At 42.5% G+C, this 23,564-nt stretch overlaps 1 protein-coding gene and 2 long non-coding RNA genes across 3 annotated transcripts; all 3 read left to right on the top strand.

Annotated features, from left to right (window-relative positions):
• The first annotated feature begins 1,152 nt into the window (after positions 1-1,152).
• LOC142902571 (uncharacterized) lies at positions 1,153-6,340 on the top strand. The gene is made up of 3 exons (XR_012929117.1): positions 1,153-1,432; positions 1,685-1,789; positions 5,164-6,340. It is a non-coding gene; the product is annotated as an uncharacterized LOC142902571 (long non-coding RNA).
• A 3,685-nt stretch (positions 6,341-10,025) lies between these two features.
• On the top strand, positions 10,026-10,385 carry LOC142902568 (uncharacterized). The gene is made up of 2 exons (XR_012929116.1): positions 10,026-10,219; positions 10,319-10,385. It is a non-coding gene; the product is annotated as an uncharacterized LOC142902568 (long non-coding RNA).
• Positions 10,386-11,121: 736 nt separating this feature from the next.
• LOC142902567 (CD209 antigen-like protein D) lies at positions 11,122-16,252 on the top strand. Its single transcript, XM_076047765.1, has 6 exons — positions 11,122-12,600; positions 13,539-13,631; positions 14,077-14,229; positions 15,564-15,697; positions 15,884-15,984; positions 16,081-16,252. Exons 1-6 carry the CDS (start codon positions 12,357-12,359, stop codon positions 16,217-16,219), a joined length of 864 nt encoding a protein of 287 aa, XP_075903880.1. The 5' UTR covers positions 11,122-12,356; the 3' UTR covers positions 16,220-16,252.
• Positions 16,253-23,564: the final 7,312 nt, after the last annotated feature.

Genomic DNA, 23,564 nt, shown 5'->3' with positions numbered 1-23,564 from the left:
TCAACAGTATGAAACAAAAATAATTCTAAGCCCTATGAAAATGTCTCGCACAAAACAAAACAAAACCACGGTTAATACAAAAAGTGAATCCTATGGTTTCCGGGACACGGGAGGCACAAAAAAACCTTCGGTTCGCCTTGCAACCGTGACTCCGCCCACGCTCGGGTACTAGTCGGGCTTATGGAAATACCTTTCAACCGAGCTGTCCCATACCGTGAAGGGCTGGCACTAGCCGCACAGGGCTAGTGGGTAAACGCCCTTCGAGAAAACGCGTCAGTACCTGTGAATAGTCGTAGTCCTTGTAGGGAAGACAAGACAAAGCAGAGCGAACGGGCAGCTTGGGTGACAGGATTTCTCGTCGGATGGCCACGCCCCTCTCCGGAGTCTCCAACACGGCCTCCACCTTGTAGTTGAGGATGTTGCGCGAGGCCACCAGGTTAGGTTTTACGATAGACGCATTCCTGTCTCTTCTCTTAGGTATCATATTTGTCTGTACAGAATCTTATACAGCATGTTAAGCATTCCTTCCTCATCTTTAAGCATACATTAATTTGTTTAAACATATTCATATCAATGATTAAATGATTATGCATATTTATATCAGTGAGTATATAATTATGCACAAGCATTTAGATTAAAAGCAATATTATCCTTCAGTAACTAGTTAATCCAAATTTTCATTTCTTTCAGGATATTTATCACATCTTAACCTGACTCCTATTTTTGTTTTACAGGTAAAACAAAAATAACATCTCCTGTTAAGATGTGGCAGGTACATGAAAAAAACGCAGACTTGGTTGTTTTGCTCATGTGTAATTTCGCACATCAGAGAATAGAGATGAATTTTGTAGAAGTGCCTGAGATGCCTGATGACTGCGGTCACGCCAGCTGCGCTTTGGAAAGGCTCAGTCGCGCTATCTGCGCTTTAAAATCGAGTGCGCGAAGGGAGCCGCTTCGTGGTGCATTCAGGCACACTTCCGCAGGCACAATCAACCCCCGCCCCCTTGCGCGCCGCTCAGGTCGTTACGCTGCGGTGCTTGCCGCGTTCAGTGTGTTTTCAGCAAAGCTGAGAAGCGGCGCCCTCGCTTTACCGTACGAGGCGGCGTAAACGCCCAGTCGATTTTAACGCGTAAAGTGCGCGACTGAGCCTTTCCAAAGCGCACCTGGCATGACCGCAGTCCCTGTTCCGTGTAAAAGTTGCTGCTTTCAGGAAGCGCAGAGAGAATGCTGAAGGTCTGATGATCAATTCTCCAGAGACGTACGGTGCATTAAGTCCAACTCTGAGGCCAGCCGCTCAGCGATTCAACTTTAGCTATCATGGATGATCACATCTACGGGAACATGGATGAAGCTCGCCATCACTGGGACGGGGAACAGAGGACGAGGGCTATTGGTGCCAAGACTGCAGATTTTGATCTTGATGGACACTCAGGTAAGAAACATGTACAAAACAGAAACTTCACATGCTTGGAACTCAACCAGACACAGTGTTTTACTCTTTAACTGTGTGTGTGTGTGTGTGTGTGTGTGTGTGTGTGTGTGTGTGTGTGTGTGTGTGTGTGTGTGCGCGCGCGCACACACATAGATATATATGTACACACATACATACAGATACAGTATATACACACATACCTATATACTATATATACATATTTATATATACACACACATTTTTTCATTCCAGCTGTTCAGGGAAGTAAAAAGAAGAGTGTCTACAAGGCAGCTGTTGTCTCTCTGGGTGTGCTGTGTCTTCTCCTGCTGACTGGACTCCTGGTCCTGATTTACATCTGTGAGTGTCTTTCCACTGCACCACAGCTCCACAACCTAGAACGCAGATTGCAGATAAACCCATCTCCTGTTGTTGCCAGGAGAGGGATGTTCATGAGACAGGACAAGATGTGGTAGTTGCTTCCTGATCAAGTGAATTGGGCTATTTCTCCAAAACCTTCTTCTTCTTCTGCCGCATTATCCGGAGTCGGGTCGCTGGGGCAGCAGCCTCAGCAGAGACACCCAGACTTCTCTTTCCCTTGTCACCTCATCCAGCTCATCCGACGGGACCCCAAGGTGTTCCCAGGCCTGACTGTTTTTGGGGATCATATCACGAAGTACGCATCTTGAATCTGTTGCACAATCTATTCGCACATAGCATTAACATGTGTCTCGAGCGGGCCACTTGTGATCGCATTAGTGCATTTTAACCACTAGGGGCAGTAAAGCGCAAACTACGGCTAGTTTCACCTGAAAACGAATAAGAATCAACTTCCTGTTTGCGGACTATATCAAGTCACTCGTTTTAATTCTACTGCAGCTCGTGCGTATGGATCCGAACGAGGAGTAACGACTGGTGGGACAGAGTGGTGATGACTTCTTTTTCGGATCAACAGTGGCTGGCAAATTTTCGGATGCAACGTCGCACATTTAATCTCATATGTGGGAAACTGCGACCGCTGCTCCACTGACAAAATACGCTAATGCGGAATGAAATTTATTAGCATCCTAATAAAAGAGTCTAACAAAAATGATTTGTTTTCGCTTCTTGTTTGTAACTTTACAATGACGACGCAGGGAGGTGGGGCGCCGACCAAGTAGTACACGGGAGAGGTGAGTGGAGTACACAGTCGTTAATGTGGACTGAGATCGCATTCTGTTCACACGTCCATGAGGAAGGCTATGCTATGCTATGCGAAGCGTCGAAACCACCTCCCAGAGGTGGTTTGAGTGATCAGATGACAATACCGATTTGGACTGTTTCTACTTGGTTACTTCGTGTGATTTTTGCCAATCAGAATACGAAAAACGCTTGAAATGACCAAGTGCAAACAGGGCCATAGAGACATACACACAGAGACATACAGCGGCCGCGTCACTGCAGCCGCTGCACCGATCCGCCAGACTCCTACTCCGATCATACAGGGACCAAACGGCCCTTAACAGAGGGCCCCGGGCCCCATACTCCTGGTGCACCACACACAAGATGTGTCGAGGGACACGGTTGAACGCTTTCTCCAAATGACTGGTTGGTGAACTCACATGAACCCTTGAGCACGAGACGGAGAGTAAGGAGCTGGTCCAGTGTTCCATGACCCAGACCGAACCCGCACTGTTCCTCCTGAATCTGAGGTTAGACTATCGCCCATATGCTCCTCTCCAGCACCCTAGAGTAGACTTTACCGAGCACACCCTCTCCAGTGCCCCTTCTTAAACAGAGCAACCACCACCCCGGTCTGCCAGGACAGAGGCACTGTGATCAGTTGACAGCTGAGCCCCTCTCTTCACCTGAGTGTCTAAGACACATGGACGGAGGTCAGACGACACGACAACAAAGTCGACCATCGACTTCCATCCCAGGGCATCCTGATGCCAAGTGCACCAGTGGACAACCTTGTGCTCAATAATGGTCTTTTTTATGGACAAACTGTGACTAGCACAGAAGTCCAGCAACAGAACACTGTTCAGGTTCGGATTAGGGAGGCAGTTCCTCCCAATCACACCCCTCCAGGTCTCACTGTCGCTGCCCACATGAGTTGAAGTCCATCAGAAGAACAGCGGAGTCCCCTGTCGGAGCACCATCCAGCACCCCTCCCAGGGACTCCAAGAAGGCCGGGTACTCTACACTGCTATTCGGGCCATAAGCCGAAATGACAGTGCCCCAACCCGAAGGGGCAGGGATGCGACCCTCTCATTCCCCGGGGTGAACTCCAACACATGGTGGCTAAGCTGTGGGGCGATAAGCAAGCCCACACCAGCCCGCCGCCGCTCACCGCTTGCAACGCCAGAAGAATGGGGAGTCCAACCCCTCTCAAGGAGCTGGGTTCCAGAGCCCATGCTGTGCATGGAGGGGAGCCCGACTATATCTAGCCGGTACCTCTCAACCTCCTGCATGAGCTTGAGCTCCCCTCCCGCCCCCCCACGAGAGGTGAGGCTTCATGTCCTTCCAGCCAGAGGCCCTGTTTGCACTTGGTCATTTCATGCGTTTTTCGTATTCCGATCGGCAAAAAACACACAAAGTAACCAAGTGCAAACAGTCCAAATCCGTTTTGTCATCCAAATAACAAAACCACCTCGGGGAGGTGGTTTTGGTAGTCGCATCGCATAAAATCGCATTTGTCACGGACGTGCGAACAGAATGCAAGCTCAGTCCATATTAACGACCGCCTACTCCACTCACCTCTCCCGTGTACGTACTTATAAAGTTACAAACAAGTTACAACAGTTACAATACAACAAATCATTTTTGTTAGACTCTTTTATTAGGATGCTAATAAATTTCATTCCACATTAGCGTATTTTGTCAGCGGAGCAGCGGTCGCAGTTTCCCACATATGAGATTAAATGTGCGACGTTGCATCCGAAAATTTGCCAGCCACTGTTGATCCGAAAATAAAGTCGTCACCACTCTGTCCCACCAGTCGTTACTCCTTGTTCGGATCCATACGAGCTGCAGTAGAATTAAAACCAGTGACTTGATATAGTCCGCAAACAGGAAGTTGATTCTTATTCGCTGTCATGTAAAACTCGCCGTGGTTTTGCGCTTTACTGCCCCAAGTCGTTATAAACGGAAATGACGCATGTTGCATTTGCATAGGTTCAGAAGGGAGGGGGAGGGGGTGTAATGCGATCACAAATGGCACGCTCGAGACGCATGTTAATGCTACGTGCGAACAGATGCTTCGAGATCCGTTCTCGTGATCCAATCCCCCAAAACAGTTACAAGTGCAAACAGGGCTAGAGATTTTTTTGCGAGGCCTGAGTTGTCGAGGCCCTCTACCTCGACTGCCACCCGAACCACACTGCACCCCACCCCTACAGCTTCCTCTGCAGATAGTGAGCCCACAGGAGGTAGGACCCATGTTGCTCCTTTGAGCTGGGCCCGGCCGGGCCCCATGGGCAAAGGCCTGGCCACCAGGCACTCACCAAAACCCAAAGATTTAATAGCTCTCTGCAGGTTGAGGTAACGTTTTAACATTTCCAAGAAGTCCGAGTTCCACAAGGTCAGGATGGAGACATCTAATGCATGACTGATGAAATGAAAGACAAGGGAGTTGAGAATTTTGAATAACTGATCATTGTTTGTAGTGGTTATCACTTTATAGAGATGCAAAATTTTGAGAAAAAAATAACAAGAAGGAACAAAGGTTTTCGTTCTGTGCGTGTTAACCACAGTCACAAGGAGCCACTCGATGTGGGGAGGAGAGATGGTCCTGCTGCACAGCCGCTTCGACAACCTAACTCGAGACAACGGCTGGCTACAAGTCAGCTGCCACAACTTGTCTGAAGAAAGAGACCAGTTACGGGCCAGTTACGACAAAGCGTCTGTACAAAGAGACCAGCTACGGGCCAGTTACGACAAAGCGTCTGTACAAAGAGACCAGCTACGGGCCAGTTACGACAAAGCGTCTGTAGAAAGAGACCAGATGCGCGCCGGAATAAGAGAGTTGGAGAGGCTGACAGGTAAGTCAAGACTTTTTTTCTTATGACGTGATGCTGTATCAATAAATCAAAACAAATCCCAATCCCAACTCCCCCCATTCGATGTGTCCCTCTTACAACTATCTCATTGATGACTGTGTCACCTTCTGCTCCAGAGCGTGAATCAGATGTAAGGCTTACAATCTAAATCCTAAATAAATAAATAAATACATTTCCTACCTACGAATCATCACCTCAGAAAAAAACTAAACAAAACAGAAACATAATATAATAAAACAACAACAACAGAACCCTGTCAAAGTGCGCACCTACCCATTTTCTACCCTACTGTCTGTCAAATTCTATAATATACACCTGTATTCCTTTAGAAAGCTATTAGTACCCTTACTTGTGGCCTCTCATCAGTACTCAGTAGTCCTTTTAGGGGCCGTTTACACAAATACGAGGATTCACTGAAACCGCACATTTTCGAAACCGCAAAAAAAAAAAAAAATGCATTTAGACGAAGCAAAGGTTCAAATAAATTCCCGTTTACACGAATACGCTGGAAACGACAGAATATGGTGTAGTAACTATACCAGGCCTGGTGCTGTGGGTTTTGTTCCTGAAGGCAAAGAAGAACACCTTAAGCACGCACATTGGAGAGCACGAGTTGGAGCGCGCCGTTGAGTTGCAGGTTCGACGAAGATGGCAGCCAGCGTTTCCGAGAAGACCGCGAGAATCGATTCCTTTGTTTGGACTGAGGATGAGGTCGAACCTCTTCTGGGGGTGACTTTAGAATATAAAAGCAGTAAACTCCAGGAGAACGTGGACTGGGAGTCGTGCCAGGCCAAATACATAGACATTCGGGAGCGTTTCCTGGCGCAATATCCAACCAATGAAACGAGCAAGGACTTTCCTTACCACAGCGCTTTAACTTTTTTTGAACAGTGTTTTTATTTTTTTAACTTTGAAACTTGAAGATGTGACACCACTTGAATGTAGAAAATAAAGAGCAATGTTTCCAAATAACAGTGGTTTATTTTATTTACAGTTGGCACACAATCCACACATTTTTAAAAGAAACAGGTTCTCGCGGGTCTAATCCAATGAGTCCTCCTGATCGCCCCTCTCATCGCTCTCTGCGGTCCATCCAAAAGCACATACCGAATGTTGTTGTCCAAAACAGTCTCGTGTTCAGTGTAGTGGAGGAGGAGAATAGTTTGCTGCAGTTGCTGCAACAGGCCGATCATCTGCTGGAGTCGTAACACAAGTCCGCTGCCATTATTGTGGTTGTTATGAGTGGTCTTTTGCGTCTCACTGCCGGCTCAGATAGGGGAGGGATTTAGAGGTGTGACATCAGCGTGTCCAAAAAAGCATGGTTTCGGCGTTTAAACGAATCCGGGCAGGCAGCGTTTTCAAAAAAATCCACCCTGAGGAGCGTTTTCAAAAAAGTGCGGTTTCGGTGTGTGCAGTTTCAGTGAAAACGCCAGCTTCATGTAAACGCAAGGCACAACCACACAAATATTTGTGTGGTTTCAGTGAATCCCATATTCGTGTAAACGGCCCCTTAGTGTGAATTCCTGCACACGATTCCCTTATCCTATTCCTCATCACGTCTCTCTGCACCTCATACTTCCTACAATTCAACATTATATGCTCCACTGACTACTCCTCCTGACACACCTCACACAAACCTGTCTGGTGTTTCCCTAACAATCTTAAAGTTTTAGTTAGTGAACAGTGCCCCAGCCTTAATCTATTTAACACAACCTCTTCTCTCCTCACACACCTAACACTCTTTTGAATTAGATACAAATGCCTCCCCTTCTTCTCTCTGTCCCACATTTCTTGCCACTTTTGAATAGCCCCCCCCCCCAAATTATAGTTTTAACCTCAGACTTACTGATGCTAACATGCATTTCTATTCTTTCTTTCTTCAAGGCCCTCTTTACTAACCCATCTGCCATCTCATTCCCCCTTACGCCTACATGTGCTGGTACCCATATAAACTGTATCTGACCCCCCTGGTTGACTATTCCTGTAACTAACTGAAGGACTTCATTTTGTCGACTATTTGAGTGAAAAGACCTTAGACTAGCCAAAACTGAAGATGAATCTGAACATATCAGCGCCTTAGTTTTATTCTTTTCCTCCCACTGTAATGCAGCACGCACTGCCAGCATTTCCACTCTATACACCTCTATGGGGGTATTATTGTAGCAAAACTATTTGCAATCTGTCCTGTCAGATCCTTTTTATATTTATATTTGCTATATAGTTGTATAGATGTAGACGTAGACATTATATATACATTAATATTTATGTTATATGCATATACATGTAAGTATGTATATGTGTGCGTGTGTGCATAGATGCGAATTATATTTATATAGATGCTTATATAGTACATGTAGATTATGTCTACATTGATCCTGATATGTGTGTGTGTGTATTTCTGTATGCATGTATACATATTAATGAATATTATGTATATACACTGCCTGGCCAAAAAATAAGTTGCCATCAAAAATACAGGTCACACACTCTAATATTTTGTTGGACCGCCTTTAGCTTTGATTACGGCACGTATTCGCTGTGGCATTGTTTCGATAAGCTTCTGCAATGTCACAAGACAGATTTCCATCCACTGTTGTATTAATTTTTCATCAACACACTGGCATTGATGATGGTAGAGTCTGACCGTTGCGCAAAGCCTTCTCTAGCACATCCCAAAAATTCTCAATGGGGTTAAGGTCTGGACTCTGTGGTGGCCAATCCATGTGTGAAGATGATGTCTCATCCTCCCTGAACCACTATTTCCCAATTTGAGCCCGATGAATCCTGGCATTATCATCTTGGAATATGCCCATGCCATCAGGGGAGAAAAAAATCCATTGATGGAATAACCTGGTCATTCAGTATATTCAGGTAGTCAGCTGACCTCATTCTTTGAGCACATACTGTTATTGAACCTAGACCTGACCAACTGCAGAAACCTCAGATCATAGCACTGCCCTCGCAGGCTTGTACAGTAGGCACTAGGCACGACGAGTGCATCACTTCATCTGCCTCTCTTCTTACCCTGATTCGCCCTTCACGCTGGAACAGGGTAAATCAATTTGCTGGGGAGCAGAAAGATTGGATTCTGGTGCAATGGAAGAAGGTGATGTAGTCTGATGAGTCCAGATTTACCCTGTTCCAGAGTGATGGGCGCATCAGGGTAAGAAGAGGCAGATGAAGTGATGCACCCATCAGTAGGTGAAAATAATGCAACGTTGGATGGAAATCAATCTTGTGACATTGCAGAAGGTTATCCAAACAATGCCACAGCAAATGCGTGCCATAATCAAAGCTAAAGGCGGTCCAACAAAATAATTCAGTGTGTGACCTGGATTTTTGGTGGCAATTTTGTTTTCCAGGCAGTGTGTGTAAATACATAAACATATATGGGTCAATATCATTATAAGGTGCCTTTGAGACTTCCCAATTTCCCCCCCCCCAACAAAGCAGAGATTTTCCATTTAACTACACATTTATTGTATTAAGTAGATGTTATGCTGTTAGAAATGCATGTTGGTCAAGCTCCCACACTTTGTATAAATGAACTGCAAGTAGACAATGTACATGCAAACCGCAAAATATGTCAACCCTGTCATGGACAATTTCAAAGTAGAATAAATACATTACAATTACATAGTGATTATAAAATGTTTATTTTCTCAACACTATGTTTTAGTTAAGGGGAAAAGTATTTGGATAGTAGTGAAATTATGGCAAACTATTTGTTTGTCTATAAAATAATGTAAAAAAAAAAAAAAAAGAAAAAAAAGAAAACTGATTTAGTATAATTTAACCATTTATGACACACACTGAAGTTAGCAACAACGTGTGGGACATGCCAAAATCATGTACATCCAAAGGAAAAAAATGGTAAAAAAAAATTAAGTAAAAACATTTTAAGAGAAATATTGATATGTATGCAAACCTTTGGTCACTTATAGTAAGACTTCAGAGTTTAATTATTCTGCTATATATATGTGTGTGTATATATATATATATATATATATATATATATATATATATATATATATATATATATATATATATATATATATACATTAGAAAAAAATTTGAATATCAAGTAAAAGTTGTTTTATTTTGGCAATTTAACATAAAAGATGAAACCAACAAAATTTTATTGAGCCATTACACGCAAATTGACATATCTCAAGCAGTTCCTTGTTGTAACTTTGCTGATTAAGATTTTCGGCTGATTAAAACTACAAACCCACAAACTGATTTTCTGAGTTTTCGAATTTTAGTTTTTTTTTAAGCTGCAAGACCTGATCAGTAAAATCCAAAGAAATAAAACCTTGAAATATATTGATTTGCATGTTATTCGTTTATATAATATGTCAAATTCACCTTTTAAGTTGAATTGCAGAAATACAACAACCTTTTCAGGATATTCTAATTTTCTGGGTAGTACCTGAATACATACATTTACTTCCTCCTACTCCTTTTTAAACGTGTATTCTAAATGTTTTTGTTTTGTTTTTCTATGTATGTGAATGACCTTATTTTAGTTTTGTTTTCTCTGTGTATACATTTGAAATAAATTCAATTAGAACAAATCAAATTCTAATCATCAAAGTGTTGCTGTGTTTCACCATTTCAAGAAGGGTGGCAGTATTTCAGAGGGAGCGTCTACTTGGTTTCCTCCGAAAACAAAAGCTGGCGAGAGAGTCAAGAGGACTGTCAACAGAGAGGTGCAGACCTGCTGATCATCAACACCAGGGAGGAACAGGTCCGTGTGTGTGTTTGTGTGTGTGTGAACCAGTGGTGAAAGGAGTTGAACAGTCTGGAGGTGATGACCAGGTGGATGTTTGTGTGTTGTTCAAACAAGGCCTTCACAAACCGGTTCCAGAAGAACTTGTGGATCGGCCTGACTGACTTGCGGAGAGAAGGAACCTGGCGATGGGTGGATGGGACGGCGGCCGACAAAAGGTTTCTACGTCTCGTATCAGTAGTGGGTGTGGGGATATCCGATAATATTGTTCGTCGGAGGGTATTAGTTTCCTTTGTTCCTTTGTTTGCACTTTACCTGATACCTAAAGTGTTGTTTGTACCTCATAGACATTTGCAGTTTTCAATTTAGAGGACTGTCCATCACTACACAATATTTTTGTTTTCTTTCATTGCTGTACACAGTTGTACATGACAGGTAAAATGTTGTTTGCAATTTGTGAACAAGTTCGTTAGTTTGTTAGTTAGACGGCAGTTGTAGTGGGTATTGTCAGAATAATCTCACAGAGAGCGCTGATCAAAACAACCTTTTGGGAACGACGCTTGTATATATCAGTATTGGTTGATATCAAAATCGGAAATTAAGCGTTTGGACAATGCCAGCATATAAGATATGGGCAAAAAAATATATATGTATCAAACACCCCTGATTTGTAGTTTGAAAACAATAATCAGCCTGTTCTGTTCCTCTTCTTGAACATGACCATTTTCTCTTGAATTTCAGTTACTGGGATATCAGGGAGCCAAATGGTGGACATAGAGAAAACTGTGGCGAAATAATGACTTATGGCCATGAAAACAGCTGGAATGACTTGGACTGCAATGCACGCCGCTCCTGGATCTGTGAGAAGAAGATCTTCCCATGATCCAGCCATGACTGGAGAACAACAGCAACTCCTGTGGCCTCTTTTTTTTTTTTTGTTTGTTTGCAACCCATAATGTGCAATGCACATAATTATTATGTGCGTAAACAGTACCTATATGTGTACCGCCGTTAGCGCCTGGAGATGCTCCTCAATTACTGTTAGCACTCAAATGCATACCTGCTTATATGCAGCTACAGCCTGGGCTTTTACTCCACACACACACACACACACACACACACACACACACACACACACACACACACACAGACTGGTTGTAAAATAAATGTTTTCTTTTCTTCAAATGTTTTCATGAATTTGAAGGAAATAAGCAAATTTGAAGGATTGAATTTCAACCTGTGATTGTCTAAAAATGATGGGGGTGGTTTTCAAAAGGAGGCCAACCGCTGAAGTGCCAAAACACCTGCCATCAATCATTTAGCCAGTAGGGACCACCAGAGTTCGTAGCAAACAGACTAAAAATGACTGTCGATAAGGAGGGGGCTTAAATTCACTGCTTTACAAACTAGTAACAATGTTTCTGTTGGTCTGATTTACAATTTAAGAAAAAAAAATCTGGTCAAATTTTGAATACAATTGGCCATAAAGTTGTGGGCGTGGCTCGAAGTTCCCTAGCCAACTGCTGTCTGCTTGCCGGCAGGTGGGCAGATGTTGGGGCACAGCCATGCACTCACACTCTAATCACTGGTCATCTCCAGTACTGCCCACACATCCAAATGTGGAAGATTACAGTTGATGTCACTGGCAGTGTAAAACTCTACGGTAGGGTTAGATATGGGTTACCTTGGCTTCACCAAACCAAATGATGACTTCATGATGACTCTGCCCATCTTTGATATAGTTTTATGTATGTGATTTCATGTGGCTGTTAGTAAATTTAATTGATTTTCCACCTGAAGCTAACATGTAGTCATGAATAACAAGTAAACAGTGTAAAGACAAGACTGTATTCACAAATAACTGCTAGAACGGACGGTGAAAATGCTGCCCACTGCACCTTGAGAATTCACATTCACAAATTCACAATGAGATAGAGAGCTTGGAAATGTGCTAATTACATTTACAAAGTAAAAGATAAGTATTTTGCAATGAACCAACATTAAAGTAAATATCCAAAAAGCCAAAAGGTTTATTGTCAAATTGCTTATTAACAAACTGAATAGTAACAATAAACAATAGGGAATATGACCTTTTCTAATAATCAGTAGAAATAAAATATTAAACCACAAGCATTATTTTAGTTAAAACAGGGACATGCAATGTTTTTCTAGAAAAGTGCGTCAACCACAAGAGCTAGTTTCCTGTGACGTATTTTCAGGGCACCTGCAGGTTTCAGAAAGTCACCACAGAAGCAGATCTCTCCCACCCACCCAAAGCATGCCGAACATCACAGATCATGTCTATGGAAACGTGAAGCCACCATCACGAAATCATGCCAAGAGACCAAAGAGGTCGAACCGGGACCATGAACTGGCAGTGGACATAAGCGACGCTGCAGGTAAATCAAGCCATACTGACGGGGATTTGCGTATTTCACACTGTAGCACAATTTCCGACTTTTAGTATGGAAATAAAGTAATTTGTGATCATGTCGACCAGACCACCCAGTTTCTGTTTATGCCAAAAGCTAAACAAATCACTGTTCAAAGTCTTTTAACCCCTCTGTTATCAATCTTAGCACATGGACCTGTAATCTGGAGCCAGTTTGTCTTTCTGAGATCCTATTTGTGGAAATGTATTCAAAGGATCCTCTTGTATCTTATTTTTCCTTAGCTGATCTGATGATGGACAGACTAAATTGTTTGTTTGTTGTGGGTCTGAATGCACACGCAGATGCTGAAAACAAATTGACAACAATTGGCCTATGAATAAAGTTGTCTGGAATCTGAAACTTTGTTGTTCAGATATTTTAGATGACACTGGAAACTATTAAAACTAAAAGGTGAACCTTGACATTCAAAAATGTTGTCGTTCTACTGCTAGAGATCACAATTCCCATCATCCTTCTGCTGATCCGACCCGTGGTTGGGTTGAGTTGGACCATATCTGCCAGTTGTCCTGCATTAGGCAGCAGTGAGTGGTTTTGCTTCTAAGCTCAGAGGTATCAGTTTAAAGATAGACACTGATCTTCCCCACCTCTGGGTGACGCAAATGAAGGTAGCTGCAGGAGAATGTTTGGCCAATTGGCCAATGAATAAAGTTGTCTGGAATCTGAAACTTTTTTGTACACCTGCAGAACTTTTTAGATGACATTGGAAGCCATGAAAACTAAAAGGTGAAGCTTGACATTCAAAGATTTTGTTGCAGTATTGCTAGAGACCACAACCTCCTCTCTCGGAAGCTGTGGTCTGAGGCTAGCGCTCTACTTCCTTCCTTTGACTCATCCAGTCCGTTGGTTGAATTGGTCAAAAACTAATACATTATTTTCTATTACAGCTACTGAAAACTATAAAAGTAAGACAGCTACCATTTCTCTGGGCCTGCTGTGTCTTCTCCTGTTTGCTGGACTTCTGGCTCTGATTTCCATCTGTAAGTGTGTGTGTGATCACTCTTCCCATCGTCCTTCTGCTGATCCGACCCGTGGTTGGGTCGAATTGGACCAATTCTGCCAGTTGCCCTGCATTAGGCAGCAGTGAGTGGTTTTGCTTCTAAGCTCAGAGGTATCAGTTTAAAGATAGACTCTGATCTTCCCCACCTCAGGGTGACGGAAATGAAGGTGGCTGCAGGAGAATGTTTGAGTGGAAGAACTCAGTAACAGTACAGTCTCTGTGATGCAATATCAAGTAAAGGTAAACTTTACCTTCAGTCAGATCCGAGCATGTCATCAGATACTGTAGATTAGACGCTGGATAGGATATATGTACAAAAAATACTGTCAAACCAAATTGTTTATGTAAATATGAGATTCTCCTCTCAGTAAATGGTAAATGGGAAGACAGTGTAGAATATTTCTTTCTGTTGCGTTGTATCACAGTCACCAGAAGCAGCTGGTCCTGGGAGGCAGAGAGGGCCCTGCAGCAAAGTCTTTTCAACAACCTGACTGAAGACAACCAGCGGCTGCAGACCAGCTGTCACAACCTGACTGAGGAAATGGAGCAGTTACACACCAAGTTTAAAAAACTGGCAGGTAATACAATAGGCGTTTCAGTCACTACGTTTACATGACACTCGAGAAATAGAAATTATTGCCTTAGTCCGACTATGACTGGACAACTGAAGTGCACGTAAACGCGTTTTAGTCCGACTAAAATTGGAGTTGGAGAACTCAGATTAAGACAGATAATAGATAATGCAATTGGAATTCGAATTTCTCCTTCATGTCAGAGTTCATTTGGACAATGTATGTGTGCATGCACATAGTCCGAGTTAGAAGTCCAGTTACAACAATCTGGACAAGGAAGGGGACCAGTTACAGACCAGTTACAACAACCTACGGATGAATTTCCACCAACCTCACCTCGGAAAGAGACAACTTAGAAAAGCGCTATAACAACATGAGCAAAGAAAGAGCCCAGTTACAGACCAGTTACAACAAAATGTCCAAGGAAAGGGAACAGTTAAAGACCAGTTACAATAATCTGGCCAAGGAAAGCGACGGTTGGTGGACCAGAGTCCAGAACCTGAGTCAAGAACGGGACCATTTACAGGCGAGTCGTGGCAACCTCATCGATGAAAGAGTCAATTTACAGGCAAGTTTGAACAGTGGCAGGAAAGAGATCATCTGTCGACCAGCTGTGGCAACCTGACCAAGGAAAGGGACCAGTTACAGATAAATTACAACCACCTCGCAAAGGAAGGCCACCGCGTCCAGATGAGTCTCACCAACCTCACAAGGCATCTCAGTCACTATGTTTACATGACACTCGAGAAAACGAAATTATTACCTTAGTCCGACTATGACTGGACAACTGAAGCGTATGTAAACGCGTTAGTCCGACTAAAATTGGAGTTGGAGAACTCGGATTAAGACGCCCAGATAATGCGATTGGAATTCGAATTTCTCCTTCGTGTATATGCCTTTGTCAGAGTTTAATTGGACAATGCATACATACAGAGCAATGGCACTTCTTACCTGGAGTGGAATCGGTGCTCGTCGTTAGTCCGAGTTAGAAGTCCAATTAGACAAGAAAAACAAATTTTGAGCACAGCTCAATTAAGCTGTGCATGTAAACGAAGTCACTGTGGCACAAGGAAACTATGAGGGATACTGCTAGAAATGCACTTATTTGACATCTTCCTACTGCCTTATTTATTTTAAATTAAGAAATATGAAAATGTTTTAGAAGTGAATAGTTCATTATTTAATTCAATAAATACTCCCCAAACCTGAAGGATCAACTTTCCAACTTTTCAAGTCACTTACTCAAATTTTTCCTCCAACAACAGCTGCTGGTCCAGGCTGGCACGCCGACTTTGAGAGTCTTATGGGTTTTTTGTTTTGTTTTGTTTTGTTTTTTCAAGAATCCCACGGATGGAAGTATTTCCAAGGCCACTTCTATCTAGTTTCCGTCGGTAATAAAACCTGGCAAGAGAGTCAAGAGGACTGCCATCAGAGGGGGGCAGAGCTGCTGATCATCAGCAACAAAGAAGAACAGGTTTGTTGAAATGGTACTCCAGAGATTCCCCATTTTTTGACTGAAATCAGTTCATCTTAATGCAACACTTAGTTCAGTTCAGTTCAAAATACGTAATTAATCCCTTAAGGGCAATTTCTTTTACAATCATCTGTCCATAGCAGAAACACAACAACTTAGAGTTTTTATTTGTGTCGCTTTGTACAGAGCTTTGTCCACAAGTTCAGGAAGGAGCTGTGGATTGGCCTGACAGACTTGGAGCAGGAAGGACAGTGGAAATGGGTGGATGGGACAACAGTAAACAAAAGGTTTTTACCTTTTCAATATTAACTGAATCAGTCAGAGATTTAGACAGTGTATTGACAGACGTGTTGGGTTTCCATGTTTGTTTGTTTGTTTTTCAGAGTTTGGCCTCAAGGGGAACCCAACGGTGCAACAACGGAAAATTGTGGCTCCATAAAGTATTTTGATACTGAAACAGGTCTGAACGATGCAAACTGTTCCGTTCCACTCCCCTGGATCTGTGAAGTGAACATGAAATAAAGCCAATGTTTGTCATTCATAACCTGTGTAACGCCTTAAGGTTCTTCCACTGGCGTCTGGTCACTTCCAGATCAACGCTGAGCATCTTCTGAGTCTGGTGGAAATATGTTTGTATGTGGACAGTGCCTGTAGTTTGTTTCTATTGTGGAGGGGAGGAGTCAGCCCAATGGCATCTGTTATTTGTTCTGGGACTCAGGTTGAGTTTATGAAGTTTACCAAGTTCTCACACAGAATGAAAACAGAATAAAAATGCAGTGGCCCTAATCCACTCTTGCACAACAACAACAAAAATGTTGACAGTGGCTGCTTCAGCCTGGTGTGGCTTTGGTATTGTGTGAGTGTAATCGTGAATATATTGAGTATCATGTGAGAGTGTGTGTGTGTGTGTGTGTGTGTGTGTATCACATTCACACACACACACACACACACACACACACACATTATGCTAATGAGTATAAACCTGCAATGATGATGATTTTTAAAGGTTTGTATTAGAGTTGCACTGATACCGACACCGGTATCGGGGTTAAGTACTTTACTCGTACTCGTAAAACACATGCCGATACCACGACCCCAATAACAGTTGTATACTGCAGTGAAACTTGTGACAGTCGCTCTGTTCTTGAAAAAAAAAACATGCTGAGGAATGTTAACAGAACATCTATGGAAAACTAAAAATAATCAAAATAATTCCATAATGTGTAATGACCTTATTAAGTACTCAGTATCAATATTGATATCGGTATTGGTGAGTACAAAAAGGCAAGTACTCGTACTCTGCTCGTTCTGTAAAAGAGTGGTATCGGTGCATCCCTAGTCCCTAGGCATCATCATCATCAACAGTGGAGGGCTCAGTCGGGTCATCTGTGAAGACAAGTGAACTCAAGTTTTGTTTTGTTTTTTATTGTTATTTGGATTTTTCTCAAAGAATTTTTCTTAAATTTGTTAAAAGTACCCTCCCTCCTCCAGTGAAACGGAGCAGTTGCAGACCAGATACCATTGACTTCTCGCAATGAAGGAGGTAGCCGCCAGACAACTTCCTGTTTCACACTTATGGCATCCCACACCAGAATGAAACTTTCTACCACCTTTGTGCTGAGCTAATAATGTCCACATCACTCTCAGATCTGCTTTTTCTGTACTTTTAAACAAAAAGGACAGTTCTGAAAAATAAGTCTGTTCTTGTTCAAAGTATTAAAATGTGTTTTCTACTGTTGGACCATCTACTGCTGTGGAACCTGACCAATGAAATGGTTTACCAGGAAACAATAACCCAGTGACCCGACAATGGAAACAATAACCACTTAGTTCGTAGTTTGAATGCCTCCATCACCAAGCCTGTGTGTCAATGATCTAGTAAAGTTAGAAATTGGTTGAAGTGTCGTGATGTCTATTTTCCATCAATTACTGGCTTCATGTCAATTGTAATTTTGCCCACCGATCAGTAATGGAAGAGGGAAAATGCAAAAATAATTTACTTACTTCATTTGCTTTTTGTTTCTTATTGTTAAATCAGTCATGCATCAGAGGGACTGTTCAATAATAACTATAAGGTCATATCGCAAAAATAACCAATTACCAATATCTTTTCCGACTCATAGGTCTATCTGAAAATGTCCTCTTTCGAGATATGTGAGTGGGCGGCCACATTGGACTGTGGTAGTGAGTGTTGAGTTTTCCACCAACCTAAGAATAGAAAACAAGTGTCTTTTGTTGAAGTGTGCAAACCACAGCGGTTGAGGTGTGCGTCACTCTCCCTGTGATTTCTGAAGTGAATGTCTCTCCAACTCCACTACCACCACTGAGGTTGGGGAATCTGAACCAAACATCATGGATTACATCTATGAAAATGAGAGCGATCCATCAGGTCAGAGCAACACAACACACAAGAAGACAACAGAAAATTCTGCAGACGAGGACCAGGAAAACTATGTTCCGATGGCTCCGAACGTAGTCGTCCAACCTCGGGTGATCACAACAATAGTTGACGAAAACCCAAAAGGTGAAATCATCCAGTCAAGGCAGACCAGTAAACCTAACTCAGGGTTGGTTGAATGGATTCCTTTTAATAAAAATCTTGTCTTTTACTTTTCCAGCCGCTGGAAAAGGTAAGAACAAGTGTCTCTACAAGGCAGAGGTGGTCTCTCTGGCTCTGCTGAGTCTTCTTCTGCTGACTGGACTCCTGCTTCTGGTTTTTCTCTGTGAGTGTGTAAAAGAACATGACCTTATTTCCATTTATATATCACATTTGACCAATGTTCAAGTTTTGTTTTTTTGTTTTGTTTTGTTTTTTTGAAAAAGCCCTAACCAAAAAGTAGCAGTACTGCTGGAAGCTTCTAGACAGCAGACCAAACCCTCCTGGTCTCAGCAGGCCTGGGTTCTGTCTTCAGAGACAGACTAGACTTGCCCCCTTCCGAGGTAATCAGATCACATTTGAAGAGTATTTCTTTCTTGTCGTGTTGACCTCAGACACCTGGAGCAGCTGGTCCAGGGAGGCAGAGGCGGTCCTGCTGCAAAACCGCTTCAACAAGCTGACCGAAGACAACCAGCGGCTGCACACCAGCTACCACAACCTGACTGAGGAAATGGACCAGCTACAGACCAGATGTGGTGAGCTGGCGAGAACATTCAACACATAATGAAGAACACAATGCGGCTGATTTACTAAGATCCAAAATAAGAGGCACTGCACTGCTTGCACACTGCAATAGAGAGCGTGCGTCTCATTTTTTTTTTTGTGTTGAATTGCATGCATGATTGCCAGCATGTGCAAAAGTGGGCGAGACTGCCAAAAACTTACAGCCGCAGTCAGTTTACGTTTTGGTAAATCACAGTGTGCCTGCTAAATACTTTTTTTGGTCTCCTCTCTGCCCAATATTTTGTACTTTCTGTCAAAAACGGACTTATTCATATATTCATTAAGCCAAAAGCACTAAAGGGACGCGTCATTTTGCCCCAGTGACGGTCACAAACCAATCAGTCATTAATTCATTAATTAGCGCATTTAATAATGTTTTTATCTAGATAGATAGATAGATAGATAGATAGATAGATAGATAGATAGAAAAAATAAACGTTTTTTTTTTAGATTCTTTCTTTATTTGGAAAGGACAGAGAAATTGCACATTACAACAAAATAAAAGATGATACAGATTAAAGTCTTTCCATTTTTTTGTTTAAGTCCTGGTAACTTGCATTCCTGGGAAACATCAAACTTATTCTTAAAACCTGTACCAGTGGAATGGCAAGTACAGCTTTGTAACAACATTTTGATACAACTTAAATTTTATGAGATGAATAGTTCACAAGAACGGTAAAACAACAACAAGAACCGGAGGGTCAACCCACAGCTGCTGCCTCAAAAAGTAGAAAAATAATAATAGTAATTAACCACACAAACAAAAACAAAAACCAGTAAGATCACAAGAAATCTGCTCTCATTGGGGTAATAAACAAAATCCATTTATTCCAGATTTGGTAGAACTTGTCTTGCTGAATTCTCAATTGAAAGGTCAATTTTACCATCCTAAAAACCTCCAGGATGGTTCCAAACCAGTCATCAAGAGTAGGTAGTGTCTGGGTTAGCCATCTCCTAGTAATGGTCTTTTTACTTGCCATCAAAAGCAATTGCAATAGCTTAATCTCTTGCCTGTATTTCAAAAAAGTAACACGACCTAGGTACAAGGCCTCAAAATTGAGAGGCATTTGGGTGTTAAAGACTGTGCTTAGTGAAGATTGAATATCCTTCCAGAACCCTTTAAGTTTGGGGCAGTCCCAAAAGATATGGTAGTGGTTAGCTACCGTCGTTCCACATTGCCTCCAACATGACAAGTTGGTGCCTTTATATTTTTCCCTGTTGTGGTGTCCTAAAATATCTGATGATGTTCTTCCAGCAATGTTCTCTCCAGGCCATGGAATTGGATGTTGACCATTGAAATGTCCATATGTTACCCCAAGTCTCCTCAGAGATCTTCATCCCAGTCTCCTTTTCCCATTTATCTTTTATGTAAAGAGTATTGTTCTTGGAGGCATGGCATATAGCTGTGTACAATTTAGAAATGGAGGTGGGTGGGGTCATTGTCGAGGCATTTTTCATGATGTGGAAAAATTCTGATTCAACATCTGAGGGGCCTGTCATTTTACATTCGCAATTGATGTAGGAGCGTAGCTGCAGATATCTATGAAAATCAATTCGTTGCAATCCGTGTTTCTCATGCAGAACATCAAAACTGTGTACAATGTTATTTTTGGTGAGTGACAAGAAAGTTGTAAGACCATGCCTTGACCACGATTTAAAGCTAGAGTCTTGTCTGTTGGGAGTAAAATCAGAGTCAAAAGCAAACCATCTAAACACCCTCAACATTCGGTGTAAGTCACATTTATTAATCACCTTCTGCCAGGTTAGTAGAGTGTGGGACAGCCATGGGTTCCCAAGCTCCTGCAGCTTACGCATTAGGCCCACATCTGCAATTGCGGCTTGAATTGGAAAAGAGTCTGACAGTTTGGACTCCAACTCCTTCCTTCCAGATGGCTGTATAAGGTTCGCTGGTCCAGTATAGGAGGGGGATGATCTGAGCAGCATAGTCATAGTTTTTGAGACAGGGGAAACCCACCCCCCCCAGCTTCCTTAGCTAATTGCAGCATAGAATATTTGATTCTTGGTTTCTGACCCTGCCAAACAAACCTGGAAATCCATTTGTCCCAATCACGGAATTGATCCTCACTTACTTCAACAGGTAAATTCCTAAATAGATAGAGTAGTCGAGGAAGTACATTCATTTTGATGGCAATTATTCTTGAACTAAAGCTTAGAAAAGGCACCAGATTCCATCTGTACAGGTCTGCTTTTATCGCTGAAGATATGGGTAGGTAATTTGCCCGGAAGAGTTCGGAAAGATCCCTGGTCAAATATATCCCTAAATATTTTATGCTCTCATTTTCCCAATTTACCTTATATTTGTTAAGTAGAGAAGATGGAGCTGTGAAATTTAACGTCATCACCTGGGTCTTCGAGATGTTAACTTTGTATCCTGAAAGGTAGCCAAAGTCAGTCAATGTAGACATCAGTTCGTTAAATGATCCCTCCGGCTCCCCCAAGCAAACCAACACATCATCTGCAAACATCGCCACCTTATGTTCGACTCCTGACATTACAATACCTTTGATGTTTTCATTTTGTCTTCTTGATTGACCCAGCGTTTCAATTAATAGGTTGAATAGGAGTGGTGAAATTGGACAACCCTGTCTGCACCCACGACTTAAGTTAAAGGACCCAGAGAGGTCACCATTAACCTTGATAGGGGCTGAGGGTCTATCAAAGAGCGCTGGAATCACCCTAATGAATTTTTCTTGGAAGCCAAACTTCCCCAACACCTTGTATAAGAAAGACCATCTGACAGAATCAAAAGCTTTTATCCGCATCTAAACTCCCAATAATTGCTGGAATTTTATCCTTTTGTATTTGTCCTATAGTGTGTAGTATTCTTCTGATGTTATCGGTTGTTTGTCTCCGCTGAATAAAACCAGTCTGGTCTATATTGATGAGTTCAGGCAGAAGCTTCTCCAATCTGCGGGCGAGAATAGAGGTGAATAATTTATAATCTAAATTGAGGACACTGATTGGACGGTAATTCCCGCATTTTGTTTTATCTTTGCCCTCTTTCGGGATGACTGAGATAGTTGCCTCTCTCCAGGAGGGCGGGATTACTCCCTCCTGTAAAATGTAGTTGAATGTCTGCTGGAGAAGTGGGACCAGTTCCGACCTTAGGTTGCGATACCACTGGGCGTTGTAGCCATCTGGTCCCACTGCCTTTCCAACCTTCAGTCTGGTAAAAGAAACAATTTTAAATATACAAAAAAAAAAATATCTATAAATTGTCAATCGAAACAGTAAATGTCTTCAGCAAATATCATGAATAATTTGGGCACCTCACAGGGTCCCTGCAGAATCAAGTGTGCAGTTGATCTCAATGTGTTTTTCCTCTTTCGTCCTGCCAAGCTTGGGAAGGATGGGAGCATTTTGGAGGCAACTTCTACTGGGTTTCCTCTGTCAAGAAAAACTGGCAACAGAGTCGAGAGGACTGTCATGAAAGGGGGGCGGAGCTGCTGATAATCAACAGCAAGGATGAACAGGTATGAAGATTTCCTGGAACTGTTTTACAGAAAGTGTCTTTCAGGGTTAATGATCCCGAACAAGCAGTGTTAGTGTAGTATCTGAATCTATGCATATGACATTATTTGATGTATATGGCCTGATGTGAACTCAGCAGTGGACCCGCTGCACTCCTTCCCTAAGGGCGTCAGTTTCCATATATGGTCTTGTTGTTGCCAACGGCCATCAAATTAAAACCAGATGGCCATAGGGGGATGCAATGGAATGCATACATTCTCCTCCACTCCCAGCATCTTCCTCCCTGGTTGCTAGGGGTATAAGAGGTGATGTGAACAAAGGATCATCGGAGTTGCTCACATCTGGCCCAGAGACATCGCCGGGCTTTCCATGGTGCCTGTCTGACTTCTGACTTCTTTGCAAATAAACCAGTTTTTATACAACTAAGTCTGTGTCAGTGAAGACTCCTTCAACATCTACATCACCTGAAGCCACCAGAAGAATTCACCACATTGGCATGACATTGCTTGTTCGACATGCCCAGACGGGGGGAGGAGATCAGCGTGGTTCTCATAAAAAGAATTGAAGAAGAAAAAAAACGACCAAACCTATAGAGTGCTCTATGAGATCAGCTAGGGGTGCTGTTTCAGTGGCAGAGGTGCCACTCTCTCTGTGTCAAGTCAGTGAATTGTAAAATTATCTTTGAAGCAGCTTCGGGAGCTTTTGACCCAAAAGATTTGGCTCACGGTTGAAAAGACAACTTCATCATTGTATAAATTAGGTAGAAAAATGCTTGCTTGTTTGTTTGTGTTTATCGAGAACTTTACAAAACAATGGAGGAAGTCACTGTGGATTGGTCTGACTGACGCCGAGGAGGAGGGGACGTGGAGATGGGTGGACGGGACTCCAGCCAACAACAGGTCTGTTCAGTGTTCAAACATCAACCAACCACTGACGATTATGTAATTTTCTTTTTTTTTTTTACAATATATTTTAACATCTTTTTTCTAGCACATACAACTTTTGGGCTAACAAGGAGCCCAGTGGTGAACCAGGAGAAAACTGCGGAACTATAAAGAATTATAATGATGAAAACAGCTGGCACGATGAAAAATGTTACATTTCACTTTTTTGGATTTGCGAAAAGTAACTGCAAAGGTCAGATGACTGAAGCACCGCAACTTTGAGTAACTTTGGTGGTCAGGCGTAACAGACCGGCTGGATTAGTCTCAACAG

This window comes from Nelusetta ayraudi, unplaced genomic scaffold, assembly GCF_046127955.1.
Source record: "Nelusetta ayraudi isolate G7.1 ecotype Tasmania unplaced genomic scaffold, CSIRO-AGI_Nayr_v1 ptg000095l, whole genome shotgun sequence".
In the NCBI taxonomy this organism is placed as follows: Eukaryota; Metazoa; Chordata; class Actinopteri; order Tetraodontiformes; family Monacanthidae; genus Nelusetta; species Nelusetta ayraudi.
This window is presented reverse-complemented; position numbering and strand designations above follow the sequence as displayed.

What these genes read in the sequence shown, in the direction of transcription:
- LOC142902567 (XM_076047765.1), top strand. Translation starts at nt 12,357, where the DNA reads ATGCAATGTTTTTCTAGAAAAGTGCGTCAACCACAAGAGCTAGTTTCC. An exon ending in CAAGTTTAAAAAACTGGCAG is followed by an intron (nt 14,230 to 15,563) that starts GTAATACAATAG and finishes TGTTTTTTCAAG; the next exon opens with AATCCCACGGATGGAAGTAT. An exon ending in TCAGCAACAAAGAAGAACAG is followed by an intron (nt 15,698 to 15,883) that starts GTTTGTTGAAAT and finishes CGCTTTGTACAG; the next exon opens with AGCTTTGTCCACAAGTTCAG.